This window comes from Schizophyllum commune, assembly GCF_000143185.2.
Source record: "Schizophyllum commune H4-8 unplaced genomic scaffold SCHCOscaffold_4, whole genome shotgun sequence".
Lineage (NCBI taxonomy): Eukaryota > Fungi > Basidiomycota > Agaricomycetes > Agaricales > Schizophyllaceae > Schizophyllum > Schizophyllum commune.
Window position 1 is genome coordinate 2,575,027 of NW_026089541.1, and position 21,214 is coordinate 2,596,240.

At 56.7% G+C, this 21,214-nt stretch overlaps 12 protein-coding genes across 12 annotated transcripts; 7 read left to right on the forward strand and 5 right to left on the reverse strand.

The window, feature by feature from the left end:
- Positions 1-111: 111 nt before the first annotated feature.
- On the forward strand, positions 112-1,672 carry SCHCODRAFT_02536732 (NAD(P)-binding protein). The gene is made up of 5 exons (XM_003032851.2): positions 112-489; positions 538-649; positions 726-1,174; positions 1,232-1,354; positions 1,408-1,672. The coding sequence occupies exons 1-5, from the start codon at positions 312-314 to the stop codon at positions 1,560-1,562; spliced, it is 1,017 nt and encodes a 338-aa protein (XP_003032897.2). The 5' UTR covers positions 112-311; the 3' UTR covers positions 1,563-1,672.
- A 302-nt stretch (positions 1,673-1,974) lies between these two features.
- Positions 1,975-2,792, forward strand: SCHCODRAFT_02234160 (uncharacterized protein). The gene is made up of 7 exons (XM_050342137.1): positions 1,975-2,131; positions 2,180-2,285; positions 2,342-2,380; positions 2,431-2,466; positions 2,523-2,544; positions 2,595-2,656; positions 2,703-2,792. The coding sequence occupies exons 1-7, from the start codon at positions 2,105-2,107 to the stop codon at positions 2,717-2,719; spliced, it is 309 nt and encodes a 102-aa protein (XP_050201258.1). The 5' UTR covers positions 1,975-2,104; the 3' UTR covers positions 2,720-2,792.
- Position 2,793: 1 nt separating this feature from the next.
- On the forward strand, positions 2,794-4,951 carry SCHCODRAFT_02234161 (uncharacterized protein). The gene is made up of 14 exons (XM_050342138.1): positions 2,794-2,914; positions 2,966-3,028; positions 3,080-3,137; positions 3,191-3,398; positions 3,460-3,475; positions 3,528-3,672; positions 3,730-3,838; positions 3,890-3,942; positions 4,002-4,077; positions 4,131-4,202; positions 4,250-4,326; positions 4,380-4,425; positions 4,487-4,560; positions 4,618-4,951. The coding sequence occupies exons 1-14, from the start codon at positions 2,884-2,886 to the stop codon at positions 4,847-4,849; spliced, it is 1,260 nt and encodes a 419-aa protein (XP_050201259.1). The 5' UTR covers positions 2,794-2,883; the 3' UTR covers positions 4,850-4,951.
- A 150-nt stretch (positions 4,952-5,101) lies between these two features.
- SCHCODRAFT_01031472 (uncharacterized protein) lies at positions 5,102-6,739 on the reverse strand (the record flags this gene model as incomplete). The annotated part of the gene is made up of 6 exons (XM_003033406.1): positions 5,102-5,158; positions 5,212-5,366; positions 5,464-5,650; positions 5,734-6,165; positions 6,218-6,433; positions 6,482-6,739. 6 exons carry the CDS (start codon positions 6,737-6,739, stop codon positions 5,102-5,104), a joined length of 1,305 nt encoding a protein of 434 aa, XP_003033452.1.
- Positions 6,740-7,532: 793 nt separating this feature from the next.
- SCHCODRAFT_02497584 (uncharacterized protein) lies at positions 7,533-8,386 on the forward strand (the record flags this gene model as incomplete). Its single annotated transcript, XM_003032853.2, has 5 exons — positions 7,533-7,602; positions 7,660-7,733; positions 7,783-7,812; positions 7,892-8,026; positions 8,138-8,386. The coding sequence occupies 5 exons, from the start codon at positions 7,533-7,535 to the stop codon at positions 8,384-8,386; spliced, it is 558 nt and encodes a 185-aa protein (XP_003032899.2).
- Positions 8,387-8,396: 10 nt separating this feature from the next.
- Positions 8,397-9,065, reverse strand: SCHCODRAFT_02495817 (uncharacterized protein; the record flags this gene model as incomplete). Its single annotated transcript, XM_050343030.1, has 2 exons — positions 8,397-8,746; positions 8,792-9,065. 2 exons carry the CDS (start codon positions 9,063-9,065, stop codon positions 8,397-8,399), a joined length of 624 nt encoding a protein of 207 aa, XP_050201260.1.
- On the reverse strand, positions 8,804-9,906 carry SCHCODRAFT_02619732 (uncharacterized protein). The gene has a single exon (XM_003033407.3). The coding sequence runs from the start codon at positions 9,888-9,890 to the stop codon at positions 9,252-9,254; it is 639 nt and encodes a 212-aa protein (XP_003033453.1). The 5' UTR covers positions 9,891-9,906; the 3' UTR covers positions 8,804-9,251.
- A 251-nt stretch (positions 9,907-10,157) lies between these two features.
- SCHCODRAFT_02677141 (uncharacterized protein) lies at positions 10,158-11,075 on the reverse strand. Its single transcript, XM_003033408.2, has 2 exons — positions 11,010-11,075; positions 10,158-10,958 (listed from the first exon to the last, which is right to left on the reverse strand). Exons 1-2 carry the CDS (start codon positions 11,047-11,049, stop codon positions 10,237-10,239), a joined length of 762 nt encoding a protein of 253 aa, XP_003033454.1. The 5' UTR covers positions 11,050-11,075; the 3' UTR covers positions 10,158-10,236.
- Positions 11,076-11,322: 247 nt separating this feature from the next.
- On the forward strand, positions 11,323-13,397 carry SCHCODRAFT_02619735 (NAD(P)-binding protein). Its single transcript, XM_003032854.2, has 11 exons — positions 11,323-11,786; positions 11,847-11,924; positions 11,984-12,102; positions 12,159-12,232; positions 12,287-12,394; positions 12,449-12,492; positions 12,545-12,574; positions 12,632-12,655; positions 12,717-12,831; positions 12,892-13,014; positions 13,107-13,397. The coding sequence occupies exons 1-11, from the start codon at positions 11,626-11,628 to the stop codon at positions 13,347-13,349; spliced, it is 1,119 nt and encodes a 372-aa protein (XP_003032900.2). The 5' UTR covers positions 11,323-11,625; the 3' UTR covers positions 13,350-13,397.
- SCHCODRAFT_02573300 (uncharacterized protein) lies at positions 13,333-17,172 on the reverse strand (the record flags this gene model as incomplete). Its single annotated transcript, XM_003033409.2, has 8 exons — positions 13,333-13,800; positions 13,844-14,255; positions 14,387-14,443; positions 14,522-15,180; positions 15,232-16,021; positions 16,334-16,503; positions 16,810-16,968; positions 17,121-17,172. The coding sequence occupies 8 exons, from the start codon at positions 17,170-17,172 to the stop codon at positions 13,733-13,735; spliced, it is 2,367 nt and encodes a 788-aa protein (XP_003033455.1). The 3' UTR covers positions 13,333-13,732.
- Positions 17,173-17,575: 403 nt separating this feature from the next.
- SCHCODRAFT_02686921 (uncharacterized protein) lies at positions 17,576-18,944 on the forward strand. Its single transcript, XM_003032855.2, has 3 exons — positions 17,576-18,054; positions 18,281-18,721; positions 18,768-18,944. Exons 1-3 carry the CDS (start codon positions 17,636-17,638, stop codon positions 18,907-18,909), a joined length of 1,002 nt encoding a protein of 333 aa, XP_003032901.1. The 5' UTR covers positions 17,576-17,635; the 3' UTR covers positions 18,910-18,944.
- A 588-nt stretch (positions 18,945-19,532) lies between these two features.
- Positions 19,533-21,129, forward strand: SCHCODRAFT_02619749 (uncharacterized protein). The gene is made up of 2 exons (XM_003032856.2): positions 19,533-20,065; positions 20,195-21,129. The coding sequence occupies exons 1-2, from the start codon at positions 19,888-19,890 to the stop codon at positions 21,058-21,060; spliced, it is 1,044 nt and encodes a 347-aa protein (XP_003032902.2). The 5' UTR covers positions 19,533-19,887; the 3' UTR covers positions 21,061-21,129.
- Positions 21,130-21,214: the final 85 nt, after the last annotated feature.

Here is a 21,214-nt window from a genome sequence, read left to right on the forward strand (position 1 = left end):
GCGTCAGGCCCCAGAGGTACTCCCGGTCCGCGATTCCGGACCCTCTCTTCGATCGCGCGTGGCGCGACTGGATGTGACGGAAGCGCCAAGGAAACGCGCCACAGACCTCTTGAACGCGACCTTCACCTCGAATTTCTGGTCTCCTTCGCCGCCAATGTCTGCCTCCCTGCGCCTCTCTTATCTCAGCCTCACCAATCCACATCATGCACCTCCGGCTCAGGTCCCATCTCGGTTGGTAATTGGCTAGCGTGCGGGCGTTTGGCGTGCTCCGTACGCTTTCTGTTACATCGTCTCCCTTGCCCTCTACGATCATGCTCGGCCTTGCTCGTCGGTCTACTCCCTTTGTGCGCTCTATTTCACGCGTGACTCGCGCTGGAAGGACGGGCGTACGCGACTACAGCGTCGCTCAGCCGCGTAGCATCACGGACGCGTTCAAGGTGGATGCCCAAAGGGAATCATTGGAGGGCAAGGTTATCGTGGTCACTGGTGGTAGGTCTTCCGTTTGCTCAAGGTGGATGACACTGAAGTGAAGTGCAGGCGCGTCTGGCCTCGGACACGGCATTGTGAAGCACTTCTCGGACCTTGGTGCGCGCGTAGTCCTTGCCGATCTCAATCAGGAATCGGCAGAGCAAGTCGCGCAAGAAACAGGGTGCGCAGCAATCTTCCCTCATCCCTCTTCCGAAGCGATCATTCTAATATTCCTCCGTTCTCCCTCGTCCGTCTAGAGCAATCGCGTACGCCGCAGATGTTTCCGACTGGTCATCCACGTACTCCGTCTTCGAGCGCGCCTGGGAGAAGTACGGTGCCCTCCATCATGTCTTCATCATGGCCGGTGCCGTAGAGCCCAAGAATGTCTTCGACGACACCTTTGACTCGGAAGGTCGCTTGGAAGCTCCCAAATACGACGTGATCAACTCCCATGTCATTGGCTCCTTCAACACCGTCAAGGCCGCCCTCCATTACTTCCGGCGACAACAAAACGGCGAGGGCACGGGCGCATCAACGGACAACCGCTCAATCACGCTCTGTGGGTCATACTACTCGTACTTCACCGACACGGGCGTATACCAGTACTGCACGAGCAAGCACGGGATCGTCGGCCTGATGCGCGGATTGTCGCAGTATACACCGTCAATCGGCGTGCGGACAAATATGCTTGCGCCATGGTTTGTTGGTGAGTGCTTCGCAGATGGTGCGCTATCCGGCTTGTGGCGCTAAAGCTCCATGACAGCGACGCCTTTCGTCCTCAACATGGCCAAGACCTATCCAGAAAACTGGGCGCATATCCCGATGACCCCAACATCCCAAATCGGCCTTGTCGCAGGCGAGATGGCCACCAACGCGAATCGCAACGGTACGTCCTCCCTATCCTCGTGGTAGTCGTACCCCAACTAAGACGCGACCAAGGCACCTCAATCTTCACGTACGACGACAAGTATATCGACGACGTCAACTCCGCCTTCACGAACCCAGAGATCCTCGACGCCGCATTCGGCAAGGAGCTGATGACATTACGCGCGGATAGCTTTCGGGATGGGATGCAGAAGGCGGGTGAGGAGTAGGATACATTGTGTGCCGATTAGAAGAAGGAATGAATGCCACAGTGTAAACATAACCTGCCCTTCGGGCAGTAAGACGTGCATACACGCGGTGTCGTATTTACGACCCCAAGTCCACGCCTGGCTTTGCTCGCTGTATGATGATATGTATGAAGGTGAGCGTTTCGTGTCTTGTCTGGTAACCCTTCAAGCTGCAGCGTTCTACCATCACGAGGCATCTGTCTGGCAAGCTTGCAGACGGGTCACTTCACACTCGACCACCAAGTTCAACTCCGCATGCGACCCCGCTAATGTCCGCACTTCGGCCGACGCTCCTTCCCGATTCAGCATGCTAACGCCGCCCCATCATTTTTGTGAAGGCTTGGACCCAGGGCGCTGGGGCTGGGGAGCACTCGATGCCACCTTGCTAGCGACATCCATCTGCCGGTCGTGCCCCACAGGCTCAATCGCATCGATCGGCGAAGAGGGAAAGCCTCGCTGGCCTTGAAGAGGTTAATCATCACCTTCACGACCCACTGAACGAGCCGCTGGGGCGACTTGCCGAGATGTCGAAGATCACCAGTTGGTTGCAGGTCGGTGTCGCTACAAGAAGGGACGATAGGGAAACTGATTACTAGCAGGTGTCATCAGATTCCTCGGCATACCAAAATGCAGATATCCTGCCGTTGCCTCCTGCGCGTCGGACATGGAGTAAGAGGATCTTCGTCTTCTTCTGGATGGCTACCTGTAAGTGGGTCCTGGTAACTTGAACGTTGCGCTAAATGAATTCTTTCCCCTCTTAGCTATCAACATTGCAGAATGGGGCGCCGGGTCCTCCAGTTGTGAGTTCACCTCGATGACTAGAGCGTTTTGTGATGCTGATCCCACTTAGTGGCACTAGGCCTGAGCGTTGGACAGGCGTTAGCAGGCAAGCTGACTCTTAAGCTATCCTTCGTGGCTGCCGCTGATCCAGTTTTCGGACAGTCCACGCTGTCACAACGGTTCTGTAAGCTGGGACTCGTTCAACTCAAATGCTGCGCTGACTGTTCGTGCTAGCGTCACATTACTACTGGTCATGAGCGGTCATGGGGGTGGAAAGTGGCACATCCCATTTGTCTGTGCATAGCTCGCCTGCCCCTTGTCGCAGTTGCTGACAATTACCAGGCCGTAATCAACCGTAGTTCTTGGGGGATGTACGTCTTCTCAGCCGCTTGGCAGACTCCTCGCAGAATTCGGTCTAGGATCCTGACTGTCTTCCTTCAGACGCGGAGCTTGTGTCCCTCTCGTCGCTCGGATCATTCTATCGTGCTGCTGGTATGGCGTTCAGGGCTGGTACGGCGGACAGATGGTCAAGAACATGATTGGAGCTATTTGGCGTTTGTGTTCCGATTTTTTTGACTAGTACGAAGGGCTCACTTCATCGCCAGCAAGCTTTTATAACATGAAGAACACTTTTCCGCCCAACATTGGCATGAAGACGCACGAGTTCGGTGTGCCTCTGTCGTTGATACGTCCTCATCGGTTCTAACGATGCCGCATAGTCGCGTATATCATTTTCTGGGTGCTTTGCTGCCCGATTTTGTTACTCAAACCAGAGAAGTACGAGGATTGCCGCGCTATGGCATCGCAGCTCACTACCCACTCTATCGCAGGTACCGCATCCCCGCCATGGTCTCTTCCATCATCGTGACTGTAGCCGCAATCACCATCTTCATCTGGGCGCTTGCCAAGCAAGGCGGACCGGGGCCTTTGTACAACAACCCAGAGGCGGTTTATGGCGTCGGGCATCTGCAAGGCTCAGCGCTTGCATGGACTGTCGTCCGGCTGATCGTCAGCCATATTGGCGCCTGGTCTGGAGGGGTACTGGGTTTCCTGCATTTTCCCCATGCTTGTTGTTCTGACTCCTGCTCTCCATGACTAGATCTTGTACCAAAGTGGTAAGCATATGCACCCAACACCTTCGCATACTAGCGCTGACACTGCCTTCAGACTTCTCTCGTTACGCCGTCCGTCCGGGCGATCAGATGTGGGGTCAGCTCTTCGCCATCCCGCTCTGCCTTTTTGGCTCGAACGTGCTCGGTATATTCGCGACGTCGTGTGCGAAGGGGTTCTTCCCGGATGAGAAGCCGCTGTGGTAAGTCTGAACCTGACCATGAGACAGCGAGCAAGCTGACGTCAATTGACTTGACAGGAAGTTGTACGATCTTTTGGAGGCCATTCAGCGACATGGTGGCTCGGGGGCGCGTGCCGCGGTGTTCTTTGCTGCGTTTGCGTTCTTCCTGTCTCAGCTATGCGTCAATGTACGCACATCTATCCTCGAAGGAAGTCATGACTGACAAATTCACTCGCAGGTGGTTGCGTGCGGTGTAGTGGGTGGCATGGACTTGGCTGCGCTGTTCCCTCGGTGAGTTACCACTACTAGAGGCCCACGTCCTCGCTTATGTGCGTTCTTCTCCCTGTCAGCTTCATCAACATCCGCCGCGGATCCGTGCTCGTGGCCATCATTGGCATATGCATCAACCCATGGCGCATCCTTAACGTTTGTCTCCCTTGTGCCTTGGATTTTTAGCGGCAAATGACCATCCTTCTCAGACCGCCAACTCCTTTATATCTGCGATCTCTGCCTTCGGCGTCTTCCTGGGGCCGATGTCGGGAATCATGCTGGTGTGTCTTTCCTTGAGGAAGATGATTCAACGACTGATATCGATCAGGCCGACTACCACCTGCTGCGAGGCCGGCAGCTGAAACTTTCGCACTTGTTTTTGCCTGCGAAGGCAAGTGACTACTGGTGAGTGCTCCTCTATCCCGTGAAGATCTTCATCATTCACCAATCGATGGCAGGTTCTGGCACGGTCTGAACTGGCGAGCGCCTGTCGCATGGGTCCTGGTACGCCCTCATCGCCGAACCGCACTCGCAAGTACAAGATGACTGACATACACACCCGCAGGGCGTCTTCCCAAGCATGCCTGGCTTCTGCGCGGACGTGACACCGGAGACGGTAGTCGTCAATGAGTCCTGGATGTGCGTTCGCCTCGTCACATCTTGGTTTATGAACCTCCCTAACGGCCCCTCTTCCAGACGCGTCTACTACCTCTCCTGGCTCCTCGGCTGCGCTATCAGCGGTTCCGTCCACCTCGCACTGAGCAAGATATGGCCACCGCCCGGCGTCAGCGAGGCAGATCTCGTCGATGTGTACGAGACGTATGAGGCGGGCATGTATGGCGGGAGCGGAAAGGACAGTGGGAAGGGACTGGACGAGGAAGAGGCAATGGGCTCGCCCGACGAAAAGAACAGTAAGGTGCTGCAGTGAGGCCTGACGATGATTAGACGATAGACAGGGTAACATGACGGCACGATAGACGACTCGACGTTGATTGCGTCGATTGATTAGACGATAGATTTAGACGAGTAAATGTATGCATTATTCTCCTATACGCAGGGCGCAACGGCGGACCCTTCCAAGCATGTGAGCCCCTCGGCTCACTACCCCAATAGTGGTTACTGGCCTTGACATCATCGCCAGAGGCATGTCTCGCAGCGTCCTTCCCTCAGTCCGACGTTTTCACTCGTCGTCACTTTGATCAGCCAGGAAAGCCATAATACTGCGCGCCGCTGTACGCTGGAGTAAATGTTAGAGCCTAAGTAGCTCACACCGAACCAAAGGCAGCTCACCCTCTTCGGCACCGCCTCCTCGTCGCTGATGATCTTCTCGTCATCGCTGCCTCCCATCTCCTCGTCCGACGACTCCCCCTTCGCCGCCTTCGCATTCTTGGTCGCCGACCGAGACGCGCGTCCGGTCATCTTGGCGGCGAATTGCTGGACGTCCTCTGAAAGAGTGTGGTGTTAGTGAAGTGCACATATGCTACCCATTGAAGTGCAAGGCTGCCCTTGCAAAACGTAAGGAAGACTCTCCATGACACTCACCTAACTCCTGCTCCAACTCCCTCTTCTCCCTGATCGCTTTCGCCTGCTCCAAGCTCAGCCGACCGGTCATCCCGAGGTCGGCGAGCAGCTTGCGCAAGGCGCGGATTTGGTCCGAGGGCCGGTCCGCGTTTTCGGCCTTGAAGAACTTGGACCAGACTTTGCGGACGCCACAGGCGACGACGAAGGACTGGGTAAGTTGCGTAAGCTCAAGAAAGCAAGAGACGAAGTATATTGGGCAGGAGCGTGCATCCAGGAGAGAGTGAGACGCACCTTCAGCCGCTTAATCGTCTCCTCATCCTTGCTAAGCTCGGGCCCAGATTTCCTTGACCTGGTCTTCGCCTTCTCTTTCGTACCCTTGCCCTTGTCTTTCGTGCTCGACTTGCGTTTGCGCTTCGGGGGCTCGTCAATCAGGACTGACAGTTCCGAGTCGCTCTTCTGCAGGTCAAGCGTGAGGGTCGGGTTTGGAAGTGCCAGAAATAAGTTATGTACGTCGTCCGCCTCTTTTATCGCCGATTCTTCGGGTTCTTCTGAGGGCGAACGCTCGACCTTCGCGGTCTTAGGTGGTTTCGCTTGCGTGCCTGAGGTCGACTTGCGCTTCTTGCTGGGCTTGATGTCCTTCTTCGTGCCATTCTCCTTCGTGGACTCGTCGTCGTCGCCAGCATCCGCAGGCGCGTCTTCCGCGTCAGAGTCGACGATGATGTCCTACGATCGTATCATCAGCACGGTGAGAGATGAAGGCGGTCTCGAAACGCACCCTCGACTTGAACTTGCGCGCACTCTTGGAGCGTGGCTTCGCCTCCTCCTCTTCCTCCTCCTCGCCCATGGACAGAGCAGCCTCCTCCGACTTGCGCTTCTTGCCTCGGCTCTTGTTCGCGTCAGACTTGGGTTTGGACGTGCTTTTAGATCTGGACACAGGCTTGGATTTGGGCGAAGGCGCGGCCTCTTCCTCTTCCTCATCGTCATCTTCCTTCTAAACCTCTCATGAGTAGCCGCCGGACAGAGACAGAGGGTCACGCACAGCAGTATCCCTCGTGACCTTCTTCAATGGCTTCTTGTACTCGTCATCATCGAGGACTTCCCGTTCGAGGTCGAACTGCTTCTCAATCTCGCGTCGTACGCTACTGGGCGTAACCTCACTGTGAGAGCGGGACATGTCAGTGATGTCGGGCCATCCATAGACAGAGTAAGCGCACTGCAGCCTGCCCTCCTTCTTAGCCTTGCGGACGATGTCACGAGCCGCAGCCTCGAGCTCGTGTAACGATGGGATGTCGGACATGATGGTGGCAGTCAACAAGCGCGTCGCATCACGTTGACGTCACGCGTCAGCTGCCTCAACGGGACAAAACAACAGCTGCCTTTTCCGGGAGTACAGAAGAGTACAATGGCTCGGACTTGCGGTCCGCATTTTGATTCCGCTTGATCGCCCGTGGGGTTGCTCAAGTGCTTGCGTCCTTCCACCATGTCCTCTGGCCTCGCAGACAGTGAACCCCAAGTGAAGACAGAGTCACCAGAAGCCAGACTTCGGACGCAGCTCTCTTCCTTCGCATTCGCTAGTCCGAATTCGGAGCCTCCAACCCTTCGTCGCTCGTCACGAAAACCAACTCCGCGTCGGTGGGCAACCAACGATATCCTCTCCGACAATGAGGATGACGACGAGTTGCCTCAGGCAGCATCTTTATCTAAGAAACGCCGACTGAAGGAGGAGGAAGATGAAGTCAAACCCAAAACTTCGTCGTCATCGCGCAAGCGCGTTAAGAAGGAAGAGGACCTACGTACCAAGTCGCCCCTGCGTCGCACACCCTCTACCATATCTCGCAAGCGCGTGAAGACAGAAGAAGACCATGCCTCGCCCGCGAAGAAAGCCAAGGCTGGATATGCGCCCCCGGAAACCTATGCCCATCTTTCCCCTCTGCCGGACCACCTCATTGATGAGTTAGACGGTACGTCCCGTCTGTCCGACTCTGTGTCCTATACTGAATAAGATGAAGTGATGTTTTGCGGCTTCAAGTACGTCCGTTGCCCTCCTTGCTGTGTACTGCGTCCCAACGGCAACCTTCAGCCCTGGCGAGATGTCCGCAGAGACAGGTCACCACTTTGGAAACCCTACCAACGCTTTCTGGCGTTCGCTTCATGGGTCGGGTACACTCTTGTCCGCATCTCTTGTACACTTACACTCCTGACATATGCTCCTCGTAGGTCTTACAACGGCCGAGAAGGCTTTGCACCCGTCAGAGGACGGTACAATGCCAGAACGATTCTCTCTAGGACTGGTGCGTTCGACCGGTCCGCTTACGCGCCCAAACTCTCATGAGAACACAGACGAACCTGGTCACTCGACCGACGAATTCGGTAAGTACTTCCATCCTTCCCCCTTGCTCTTTGTCTTTCTGGTCACCTCAACCAATGCAACAACTGACTCACATTGCAGGCCAATGAACTCTCCGCAGCCGAAATGCGCGCCGGCGCTGCTACTGTTCTCGCCAAAGCCGCTCGCTATCGACCACGCGTGGTTTGCTATGTGGGTAACCAGATCGCAGACATCATGTACGAAGCGGTGGTTAAGGTATGTGGAGATACTTTTCACCTTCCTTCAAAGCTTCGCTCGCCCGTCCTGGAGCCCATCTCATCCTCTTGTTCACTGCTATAACGCTACCTCCGACTGACTTACCTTCAGACTCACCTCATGCCCTCGTCAGGCAGTCCCTCCAAGATCCCGCCACGCGTTGCGAAGCGCAAGAACGCGCCTCCACGGCACGGGCTCGAGCCATACAAGATTGTACACGCGGAAGGCTCCGGCAGTGTACGAGAGACGCTGTTCTTCATCATGGGCTCGACTTCAGGCCGGGTGGCCAACTACGGGGTGCGTGTTCGCGTCTTTCTTGACCCATACTTGTCTTCCTGCCTTACTACCTCCACTTCCTGACCTATACTAGCTAGTTCACGAATGCTCTTCCGATCACTATGTCGCGTGCATCTCCCATCATCGCCGACTTACACCTTGCCCAGATGCCCGCCAAGATCAAGGCCTTCTCCGACCTCAAGACGTGCGTGGAGGACTCGAAGGCCGGCCGGTCGGATACCTCTGCGTTCGCGTTGGTGGATACGCGCAGCTTGGAGGCGGAGATCGAGATCCTGCGAGCGAAGGCGGACTCGGTCGACGCGGGGATGAAGGCGGAGGTGGTCGACGGGACGATGAAGGCAGACCTTGTCGACGCAAAGATGAAGGTCGAACCGCTCCCGGCAGGCCTACTAGCGATGCCTGCGGAGGATCTCAAGCCTATGCCTGTGAAGGATCTTAAGCTTATGCCTGCGGAGGATCTTAAGCCACCAGTTGGCGACTCCACTGTCTGCGTCAACTCCTCGTCGAGAGGCGCCTTTCTAAAGGAAGAAGACGACTCGCTCAAGGAAGTAGACGACTCGGTCAATGCAGAGGACGACTCGGTCAAGGCAGAGGAGTACACGTCGTCGCGAACTGATGCTTCCGTCAAGCAGGAAGAGAGCTGACGGCGTATGCTTGGGGTGCGGATCCGTGTGTGTCCAGTCGACGAACTAGACTCTGCTGCATCCGCATTGTAAGTTGTCGTTCTCCTCGGAATATACATATGAATATGCTCATACTAGCATCCAAATCGAGGCCTCAAAGTCGTAGCGGGGCATGCAAATAATTGCTATGCCTAGAGAAGGGTTGACAGACGAACTTGCCCGTCACGATACCGATAGCAAAAGAGAGATGTGGAGGCAGAGCCTACGCGTCGGTATGAGATGTGCGGTTGAGAGGACAAATGGTGCTACGGCATAGCGGGCAAAACCTTGGGGATGTACGGTAAGATATAGCGCAACTTCTCAAATCGGTGTATATTCGACCATACTTTGGCCCAAATCTGCCCGGGCTCATCGGCCTCACATGGCACCTCGCCACTGCCAGGCTCAGCCATGCCAGTGAGCGATACGGCCTGCGCTAATCGGGCGCGAATGGACGCAGCCGCACATATCTCTACCAGATGGATGAGGAAATAATCTGCCAATCTGACCTCCGCTTCCCATGATACAGCGGTGGGGGTGACACGAGTGCCGCTGAACAAGAAAGCGCCCTTCGTGATACCGCACAGAGTCGGCTTGTTTGCATCCCATTCACTGAACATAGGAGGGTAGGCGTGAATCTTCTCTCCATCTGCATAGCAGGAGATCGTCCAAACGAGGACCCAGATCAGGGCTTCGAGATCGTGGCGGTATAGGTGGTGGATTGTGCTGGGGTGACTGCGCGCTCGGGCGGTAAGACGGCTCGCTCGAGCGGTAAGATGACTGACAGCCATAAATTCGACCGTGCCAAAGCGCCTGCATTGCCCGGGTTCATAGAGACTTGATGATATGTCCCAGTCGTTGAGGGCGCAGACATTGGCAAGCGACGGGATCGCGAGAGACGGCATGGGTGTTGTGGTCGAGCGCTCGATGTCGGCGATTGCCGTAAGTGATGTTCAACGCCACAAATGATCATTCCCTCGTTCGACTTTGGTTCGACTGCGGCGTTCTCAGGCTTGGCTCTTCTTCCAGCAGCTCGCACTACTGACTCTGAGGTAAATGCTGGTTCTGGAACTCTTGATCACAAGGAAGGGACCTTGGATCAGATACTGACTGACCTGGTCGCTCTGCATGCATCATCGACGATGTGGAGGGGAGAAATGAAAGAGGACTTACACTGCCGAAAATCCAGCATATTCTGGCGTGTATTACAGTGAAATATATCATTGAGATACATGGAAATGATTCAATCACTTAGCCATCATTGAGAGAGCCAAGCTTTGGCGGAAGCTGGTGCCGCTGGGCAGACACTGTACGACCGATGGCCTTCTTCGCTATGGTGCAGAACTCCTCCCATACTTTCCTCGGCTCGTCCAGCTCGCGGTCCAAGATGGGCGGCTCGTTGCCTTCGAACATGGCTGCAGCCTTCTCGCTCGCCCATCTGCTTTCTCGTTCGGAGGTAGCGCGATAAAAGTTATAAAAGTATGGCCTCAGTTCGTCCGCGATATAGTATGCCAGCTTGCCCCAAGACGCTATCGGTGTGAGTTCCAGCCATCCTTTAGCGAGAAAGGTGTTCTTGCTGTCAGCGCACGCTGACGTGATACCGTGCGCGCACGCTGTCCTGGTACCGTGGGTCCAGGTGGTGAATACTTTCGGTAAAGGGTCCAGGCGCCTCCCCTCATCGTAGCAGCAAATCACCCAGATCAAGATGTAGAAGAAGGCCTCGAGATCGTGTCGATAGAGATGCTGCACTTCACCGCGCATTGCAGCCGGGGTGAGCAGATCGGTGGCCGTGTATGGGCCCGTGCCAGTCTTTACTAAGCCTGTGCGCGTCTGGGGCGTTCTTGCGTCCGAGTCGATTGTGAGATCCCAGTCGTTCAGCGCCGCGCAAATGTTGTCTTCGCGCGGCCAATACGTGAGATTATTCAGGCTTGGATCCTGGTGATGAAGACCGTTGGTCCAGTTGAGGACATGAGCTGGTGAGCAATCAGCCGAAGCGTACAAAGGACGGCGCAAAAGTCACGTACCCTCCGCGCACCGAAGAATCCAAGCATCTACGAATTCCATGGCGCGCAACTCCTGCAGCGGCCTCGTATGCTCAGTTGTGATCAAGCCAAGCACCCGATAGACTTCAACATCCGGAGCGTGAGCTCTTCCAAGACGGCGAAGAGAGATACCGAGTATGACAGCCGTGGTGTATTGATCATACATACGTCCCCCTCATGGGTGTTGTTGAGCGCCTGTTCACGGTGATGCGGCGATTGCCGCAAGACGAGCCAACGCCACAAAAGGATATTCCCACGTTCGACGGCGGCTCTACAGGCTTGCCTCCTACTCTCACGCACAAGCAAGAGTGTCGCTAGCGACTATCTGATGCTCACTCGTGCAAATAGTAGACCTTTTAGGATCATGGCCGAGTCGGCATCGTTTCAGGGACTGAGGATCGCAAGACCGAGTCGACTCGGAAGTACTTGCCACAAAAGTGCGATCCGACTCGCCTCCTACTGACTCGCAATCCTTTTCTCCAGCACATTCCGACTCGGATCTTTGAGGGATATATATGGGGAATAGAGAACATAAGTCCACGACCGTACAGTATCATACGCACCCCGACCACTGCACCTTCAACAGAGCAAACCAGACATGGTTCCCGTTCCGAATCCGCGTGTGGTGTACGCAAAGCCGATCCCTCAGGGAGCATGGCCTGTTGTCGGCGAGCACCTCATCTACGACAACTCGCGCACCATCGACCCGGAAACTGTACCGCTGAATGGCGGCTTTCTGACGAAGGTTCTGTATTTGAGGTGAGCCCCTCTTGAACCGTGACCGTCAGCCCGCCGTGACTGACACACACCTCTCTACAGCCCTGAGCCCTACATGCGAGAGAGAATGCGCGAAGAGCACATCGCGAGCTACAGTAGCCCCATGTTGGCGGGCGCACCGTGAGTAGTATAATGTGTACGCGACGGTTCATGCGGTCCTTCTGACCAAAAACCCTCAGCGTCGTTGGCCTCTGCGTTATGCAAATCATGCGCTCTGAAAAGCCCGAGTTCAAGCCAGGCGACTTTGTCTACGGCGCGTCGCATTGGGAACTCTACACGGTCCAGCCGTATATGGAGGGTAATTCGAGCCTTTGTCTTGAATTCGGCATTCGTGTGTTGACAATGAGAACATAGCCCGCCGTAACTGGAACCCTGCGGAGTGGCCATGGTGGACTGCAAACATGGACGATTTTGGTGGTGCGCAGAAGGTGAGCGCCGTTGACATCTATTGACTACGAACTTGCTGCTCATGCCTTTCGCAGATCCCTGACCCGAAGGGCGCTTTCCCACTGTCGAAGTACTGCAGTGTGGCCGGCTCGCCGGGCATGACTGCGTACGTCAGCTGGAAGAAGTACGCAAATGCGAAGAAGGTTCGCTCTACGTTCCAAATTCCAGTCGACGGCGGCTGATAATCGTCTTTCTAGGGAGAAACTGTGTTCGTCTCCGCAGGCGCATCCGCTGTCGGAAGGTGGGTGCGAGTCCTGAACGGCTTGAAATGAGGCTTGACTGCGCATTGGTAGCTTGGTCATCCAGCTTGCAAAGCTCTATGGGTGCGTCCTCGCATAGTAGTCCGGTATTGCATGCAGTGTACTCATCGCGCCATCCAGGATGAAAGTGATCGCTTCTGCGGGGTAGGCCCACGCAAGCATTCGTGCTCTGCATACTCCAGTGCTGACCGCCCATTACATACAGCTCGGACGCCAAAGTCGAATATATGCGTTCGCTAGGATGCGATGTGCCGTTCAACTACAAGAAGAATGCGTACAGCGAGGTACTGGCGGAGCATGGGCCACTTGATGTTTACTACGTGCGTCTGCTTGAACCCAAAACAGTTCCTTGCCAAACGTCGTGACTAACCCCCTTGTAGGACAACGTCGGCGCGGAGGCTCTCGCGGCAGCGTTTGACAACATGAACTTATTCGGACGTGTCATCATCTGCGGCCAGGTCGCTGAGTACAACGTCGCGCCCGAGGATCGCTTCGGTATCAAGGTGAGTCCCGCCGCTGCTATGTATTCCCGATGCGCCCAACAGGCTTTGCTATCATTGCCCCGGTTCCGTCACTTATTTTTCCCTTTCTACAGAACACCGACATGATCTTCAAGCGCAACGTCACCGTCTCGGGTTTCCTCGCGCCCTACATTGCCGGCGAGTACATGGGCAAGTTCCTCGAGGACGTGCCGCGGATGCTCGTGGAGGGGAAGCTGAAGAGCACGGAGCGGATATACGAGGGGATGGAGGCGGCGCCGCAGGCATTTGTGGACATGCTGAAGGGCGGGTGGGATACGGCGGAGGGGAAGGTGGTGGTTTCGCTTGTTGGGATCTAGTGTAACGCACAATGAATTCATTGCAAGATGTTAACAGTACGTACTCGTGCGCATCGATACATAAGCGTCGTCCACGACATATCCCCGCGGTCAAGAAATCATGGAAGGCAAGACAAAGAACAACGCGTCCATGGACGACAATGCAACATTTCTCTACACAGTGTAGTACGTGAACCTGAACTTGACGTACCGCTAATCAGCAGCCAAAGCGACAAGATGACCAAGAGCGGGATGCTTCTCGCCCGCCTTCCGAAGAAACTGCCGAAACTCCTTCCAGTCCTCCTCTGGTACATCTTCAAGTCCTCCTGGTACATCTTCCTCCTCCGGAGCAGCAGCGTCCATCAGATCGAGCTCTAATTTGATCTGTCTGTCTTGTACCCCTATCAAATAGAGTCGCAGGGCATCCGTGAGCCTGCCTTCTGCCGCCCATGTCGGGGTAGGCCCTGCATCCCTGTGCCCGAGGAAGTAAAAATGGAGCTTAGCGTACTGGCAACGTTTCACGATCCCCGATACCCAGTCCTGGAATCGCTCGGGCAAGGGATCGAGCTGCCGACCATCCTCGACGCAGCACGCGACCCAGGTGAAGACCCAGATGAAGGCTTCGAGGTCGTGCCGGTACAGATGCTCGACTTCGTGCCGGTACGGACGCTCGGCTTCGCCGGTGAACGCGTACTGGAGGACGTCGATGGCGGCGAAAGTGATGCTGGGCGGTGAGGGGAGCGAGGGTAGGCGCGGGTCGGTGGCGGGCGGAGGGAGGCGCGGGTCGGCAGCGGGGCCCGATGCGCGGGAAGCGAAGGGCGGGGCGAAGTCCCAGTCGTTCAGTACCGCACCAGCCGTTATTTGAGAAGACACGTCCATGGGCGGGATGGCGACCGGTCGTAGGCGGGGATGGCGGTCTCTCGCAGCCTGGCGCGCGAAAACGGCGCGAGGGCAACGTGCGCCTCGCATGCGGCGTGAGGACGTATCGCACGAGGACATGACCAGCGCAGAATGATGGGTTAACATGCAGTCGAGGCACGAACACGCACCTAACTCACCTGCAGACCATCCCAGAGCGAATATTCATGCCTCCCAGCGCAGTGAAGGAGCTTGCACTAACGAGTACTGATATTGGCGAGTGTTGCTATGGGCGAGTACTGCTGTAGCTATAGGCGAGCGTTGCTATCAGACACCATAATCATGATATCCTCAATAACCTCCCTCACAGCCGCGCAAAACCCCTCCCACATCTTCTCAGGCTCGTCCGCCTCCTGCGGGCGCGGCGGCGGCTCCCGCCCCTCAATAAGAGCCATAAACTCCGCCATCTGAATGGCCCTCCCCGCCGGCCGATCCCAGACAGCCCACCGCGCAGTCTCCTCCCCCATGAAGAAAAAACGCAACCCCTCTGCGATGTACCCCAGCTCGCGCCACGGGATGTCTTCACGCCATTGACGCCCGCCGGCGATGAAAGAGAACTTGCTGTCGCGGCACGTCTGCAGGGGATGCGGGTCCTCGTAGGCCAGCAAACGCGCCATGAAGTCTTGAGGACGGATGGAGAGGCTGCCCAGGGCCCACTTCTCGAACATCCTTGGCAAGGGATCGAGGCGTCGGCCGTCCTTGTAGCAGCACGCAGCCCAGGTGAGGACATAGAAGAGCGATTCGAGGTCGTGGCGGTAGAGGCGTTGGACTTTGCCCTTGAGTGCGTCCTCCTCGAGCATGTCCACTGCCATGAACGGGGGCGTGCCGCACGGCATCAAGGGTGTCGTGCGGGCAGTGTCCGAGGGGTCGCCCGCGAGATCCCAGTCGTTCAGGACGCTGCGAAAGCTATCGTCCTGTACCATTACACACTTGCCTAGGCAGAATATCAGCATAATCATCATCGCTAAACAGGAGTCCCCCTCACTGATCTTATCCTCGAAGTCAATCCAAACCTTCCCGGGGTCGTCAGCAGAGGTTTTGCCCAGCGCATCGTCCTTGCGCGCCATCCCCGAGGCATTCTTGACGTAGTGACTCCTCAGATCGCCCTCCGCGTTCTTCTCGCTGCAGTCGTCCCGCTCCATGCGCGGCCAACGGTCTTCCATGCACCCCTGCGACCTCGAGCGCGCGAAGGCGAGGCTTCGCTCTCCGATGCGCCCTGTTGTGTACGACAGCATGCACAAAGCGAGCGCATATGGCGTTACCGCCACATCCAACTCATCCGCAGGCATCGTCCTAGTAGGACCCGCGATCTCCCACATCGCACTCGCTGCCGTCCAGATCGTGGACGGTTTGGCAGGCATCGCGAAGAGCAGGTCGCGAATTGGTAATGGCGCTCCCCACGTCGGTATCGGCGCTCCCCACGTCGGTGCCGGTGCTCCCCACACCGTGGCTGGCTCGCGGCCATTCCACATCGTGACCGTGGAGAGGAAGGACTCTTTGCTCTCGAGGCATCTCCTAGCGCTGGCCAGGAGCTTGTGCGAGTCAGCGCTGACCACGAACTCGTGCGAGTCGCCCCTCAACATCCACTCCGCGAACGGCTGGGGTAGGGGATTGAGTCGCGGTTGGCCGTCGTGGCAGTCCACTGCGAGCCCGCCGTCGTAGCAGCACATCACCCAGACGAAGATCCATATGAGAGCTTCCAGGTCGTGGTGGTAGACGGGCGCGGGGCGGTCGAGGTAGAAGCGGGGATCAGTGTCGGCGCCCGAGTCGCAGGACTCGATGATAGGAGATGCAGGCAGGAAGTCAGCAGCGGTGGAGCAGCGAAGGATGTCAGCAGCGGGGGAGCAGCGGTAGAGCAGCGAGGGACGTCAGCAGCGGCAGCGCAGCGACGGATCTCAGCGGCGATGAAAGCACGAAGTACCTCAATGGCGGAGAAGGCATTGGGCACGGTCAAAGGCCGGAGGGTGCAGGAGTCATCCGGATGCGGATGAGGGACGGCGATGTCCCAGTCGTTCAGCGCGGCGAAGGGACGGTCAGGCATGCAGTTGGTGGTTGTCACGGCGGGACGTCAAGCCGGCGCGCTGGACGCGAGCTGGGAAGCGGAAGATGTGTAGCTGGTTTGAGGCGCAGGAGCAGCCTCGCGGTCGAGCGCAGGAGTGGCCCTGCGGTCGGGCGCAGGTGTGGCCTTCGGTCGAGCGCAGGTCCGGCCTTGCGTCAAACATGAGGCCTTGGGGCTGCTGCGACCAGCTCCGCATCGCTATCACAAGAGGTCAGGAATTCGCGTCGGATATGAAGGGAAAGGAATGGGAGGGGGATGCAGCAGAGGGGATTGGCGTAGGGGGGTTGGCGTGTGTGGGGATTGGCATGTGTGGCGAGGTAGAGGTTAGTTCGGGGTGGCAGCAAAGGAGGGCGGGGTAGACACTGACTGTACTAGTCGTAAAAGGAAGCCGTTCACGTACTTATTCAGAACGAGTAGGATCGATGCAGGACGGATAGTAACATAGTTTGTGGCAAGCCACGGGCTGCTCGCTTGGACCAAGCGAGCAACACTGTTCACACTCACCTCTCTGGTGCCAAAGGACCTCGGCACTGATGTGGAACATGGCGCGGGAAATGGACACGGCAACGTCGAGGGCAACTGCGTTGCTCCTGATGACGCCGGTACGCTCGTTCCCGAATACGGAATTTTGCCGTGTAAAAGAATTGTGAGAGGTCGGCACAGCTGAAGGCCATCAAGCGCCTAGGTTGTGGTGATTGATCCCAGATGTATAAGCCCTTAGAGTCGCTGAGCGAGGAAAAAACATTTTCTACGCTTGCGGCAAGGCAGAGGCCAGCAGCGAAGACTCAAGTAGCTGGCTCGCTGAAGACTTCAACTTGTGACGCGCCGCAGGCGCGTCACGGGGCCGATGACGGCAATTGCCGTCATTTTGGGGGTGGGCACCGCCCGCCACCGGATCCGGCATATTTGTACATGTTGTGACAGGCTGGAGGATTTCGTCGCGCACCGTTTCTCTATCTCCTCACCCAGTTTTTCTCGTATGCGTCTGGTTCTTACATCGCTGGAAAGCGACGAGCGGTAGCTACGACTCCACGTCGGTTTTTCCTATTTCGCCCATTGGAAGCCCGGATTTCGCGTTTTGAGCTCACTAGAATACCTAAAATTGAAAATCGACGCCAGAATGTAGTCCTAAATCGTAGCTTTCGAACGCGCTACTTTGCGTAGCCGTAGCTGAAGAACTGACGGAGGAGATAGGCAAATGCGTAGGCCGTGGAAATATATGTCCAGGCTTGGACACTTCCGCTCTTGCCTTCTGCGGCGACGTCGGACTTCGCCTTCTCGCTTTCTCTAGCCCTGCGGATCCCTCAGAACATCGAAGCTCTGTCTACAGATGCCTAAGGTGGCACAATCCTTCAAGAACATCGTGTCGAGATGTTCCGCTGCTCGGGCGACTCAACGTGCTCCGGCGTCTACCACTGCGCTTCAAGACATCGAGAACACTCCTCCTCCACAGCCTAGGGCTCGTCGCGCGACTAGATCTCAGCCAGCACCGCCAGCGACGCCTCCTCTCGCGGAACTCGAGAAACTTCGCTCCGAGCTCGCCGCTTTACAAGATGAGAACTCGGCTCTGCGGGATGCTTCAGCGGAGCAGGCACGGCAGCTCGTCCAGAGTGCCTCGGAACTTCGATCTGCGAGGGAGACTCTGGCAAAAGTACGACAAGCAAAACGCGAACTCAGCGCTCAGAAGCGATCTCTGGACGACCAGCTGAAGGAGGAACATTCGGAACGCGCGCTTCATCTCGAAGTGTCGTGAGGCTTTCCATTCGACTGGAGACGACGCTTTTGCGGTGATCTCGGCCATGTTTCGTGGGGCTGCGATAGGATGGCGGCGATTCACGTCTGAATTCGCCTCTGGTGGTCCTATTGACGCACTCACTTCCTACCAACGCTCCGTCCTCTTCATACCTGCCACGAACGACCATAACGAGGGCGCTCTAGGGTCTCTTCGGCTTTTCCTACGCCTGAATCCCTGCAGCACGACAGTCGCATTCAATGCTAGTCAGCGTATGCGGAAGAATGGTACAGAGAAGTTCATAGACAAGGTGATCACTCCTTCTCTGGAGACCTGGGTTATACGCAACGGGCGCACCATCTTCGCGAAGCAGCAAGTAGGCGAATTTCGAGAAAGGGTGGCTGCCGACTACCGCGAGAAGGCGGACACCCACGACCAGCAGGCGGCGAAGAAGGTCGCGATCGAAAAGGAGCGTTTAGAGCGTTTGGCAGCTGTCGGGATGGTTACCGACGTAGCGGCGGTTGAAGCGATGACACTCGCCAAGTTGCGCGAGCAGCTGGAGATCCATAAGGATATTCTGAAGGATCCCGTCCTCACTGACAAGAAGCAGTTCAAGTGGGGGATGGTTAAGAGTCTCATCCCACGTAGAATGGCTGTCTTGGCGGCCCTCGAGCGCTACCACTTGTAGGTGATTCACTTTACTGATTACCGTGAGCTGACAGTCGTGCAGAGCCAATCCCGGGGCCCTGAAGGCGGCGGAAAAATCGGTCTTGCTGCCCAGCCCTATGGAAGTAGACGGAGAGCATTCTTCCATCGACTCGGAAGCCGATGTCGACTCCGAAGACGACATGGCGGACGAGGAGTTCTTCTGATACATGCACGCTCCTCCCAAGACCATATTATATTGAGTTTGTACCATATTGCTACAAAAGTTGCATGCACTTCTCGGAAATTGAAAGGCGTACAATTTTGCTCTATGAATCGAGTCCGTAGCTGTACGACATGGAGGAGGACAAGGGCGAGTGTGCGGGAACATCCGAGATCGAACATCTGGCGGGGAGCAAGCACAACCAAATAAGCCGGATCCGGTAGCGGGCGGTGCCCACCCCCAGTCATTTTCCCATCCGCTTCCCGTGAAAACCACTTTTTGTACTTGTTTGTTCGGGGAAGCAGCCCTAATCTCGTGGGTTAGTCAGTGTTGCTCGCTCCGCCTTTCCCTCCCTCGCAAGCTCGGGGGGTCCCTTAGGCGTCGCTCGCAATCAATGCGCGCCCAGTGACAGGCTTTCACGGCGGGTCCGCGTTGTGCATGACTGCAGATGCAAGCGTGTTGGGAGCAGACGGGATGGTACTGGAAGTAAACACGATCGAGGTAATAGTCGGGAGCAAGACACGGTGATGGCGCCAAGGACGCGCGGATCGACGGGCCGCTTCATACTGTGACGCCAGGGCCCGCCCGGACCGCTTTGTTTTCCTTTCCTTTCACTTCCGCCCGCCATGAGCGCGTCCGACCGAGAACATCGAGCTTGACCCCACGCCGCCTGGGCGTGTGCGACACACTCCTGGACGACAGTGTGTGCGACATACGGTATCATCATGTCATACGCGTGGGCGGGCGAAGTTTTCCGCCTGCGACCCCGTCGACACTCCGCAGTCCGACGCGAGTCGCCCGTCTCTCTTCGCCCTCAACACCTTGCCAAACCCGACACCCTGCCAGACCGGACGGCCGGGGAATCGGAGTCCACCGTGCCCTTCCCTTCGTGGTCCATCTAGCTTTCCCCTCCGACGTCCATTGGGTCCTCCCCTCGATCACCATCGAGCGCCCCCTCGACGTCCATCGTGTCCGCCCCTCCATGGTCCATCCTGCCCTTCCCTCCATGGTCTATCGCATGCTCCCCTACGACGTCCATCGCGTGCTCCCCTTCGACGCCCATCGCGTGCTCCCCTCGTTGATCACCACCGAGCACCTCGAGCCCCTGCACAAGCTGCAAGGGTGGGACTTCATCGACGCGTGGTTCCAGTGCGCGGAAGGTACGTCTTGCAGAGTGTGGAGGGTACGTGTACAGTGTGCCGCGACTGCGCGCTTTGCGACTCAACTGCCTGCTCGCTGTACAGCCCAGCTGCCTGCTCGTTGTACGACTGAAGCTGACTGCTCGCCAGCCCACTACCTCGCCTGGACGCACGGTATCCAGCACCGAGATCCGAGCCTGGACAATCTCATGTATCGACACCGTCGGGATGGCAAGATATGTCCGGTGCTCAACGACTGGGATATTACCAACGACTGGGATCTTGCCAACGACTGGGACCTCGCAATCGACGCCAGCGTCCCCCAGACGCGCATGGGCTTAGACACAAAGCACGCGGGCTTGGACACGACGCACGCGGGCTTGGAAACGACGCACACGAACTTGGCGAGGACCGGCACGTTGCCGTTCATGGCTATCGCGCGCCTAGAGTCTCAGGCATGGGACGGCCATCTCCAGCACATCTACCGGCACGATCTCGAGGCGTTCTTCTACATCCTCGCTTGGGTCCTGTGCTGCTACAAAGACGGCCAGCGCCTCGATTCCCTGCCCCCCATGCTCGACAAGTGGACGAAGGGCGATACGTGGATAAGTACGAAGTGCGACCCAGAAACGTGCTCAGGCAGCAAGCGCGCTTTCATCAGCAATGTGCAATGGCCCTATCACAGCTTTCCGACCGACTCGTGGTCGTACGAGATGAAGGTGCTTGCGAATAGGATACGCGCATTCTTCGCGAACATGCTCAGGCCGTCTGAACCGTCGGAACAGTCATATGACGACACTTTCAAGCTTCAGCTCGAACGTCGGGCATTTCAGCTCGAACGTCGGAATCGGGCATTGCCACCCCCAAAGGAGGACGACAAACCGACGGAGATCTGGGAGGGCTTCTGCGGTACCGTGAAAAAAGCCTTGTCCGACTCAGACCAGACGCACTTGCAGGACCTTCCGCCTAGGCTTGCGTCGTTCTTACCCGATACTCAGATGGACACGCCCGTGTAGTCTTATACACCTAGTTTTAGTCTTGTACGCCTAGTTTTAGTCTTGTACGTCTAGTTATCGTCTTGTTCGCGTATATAGTCTTAGTCTTGTACATATGTTCATACATTAAAAATACAGTATCTACGTCGCTGTGGAAGTCTGACGCGGCGGTGGA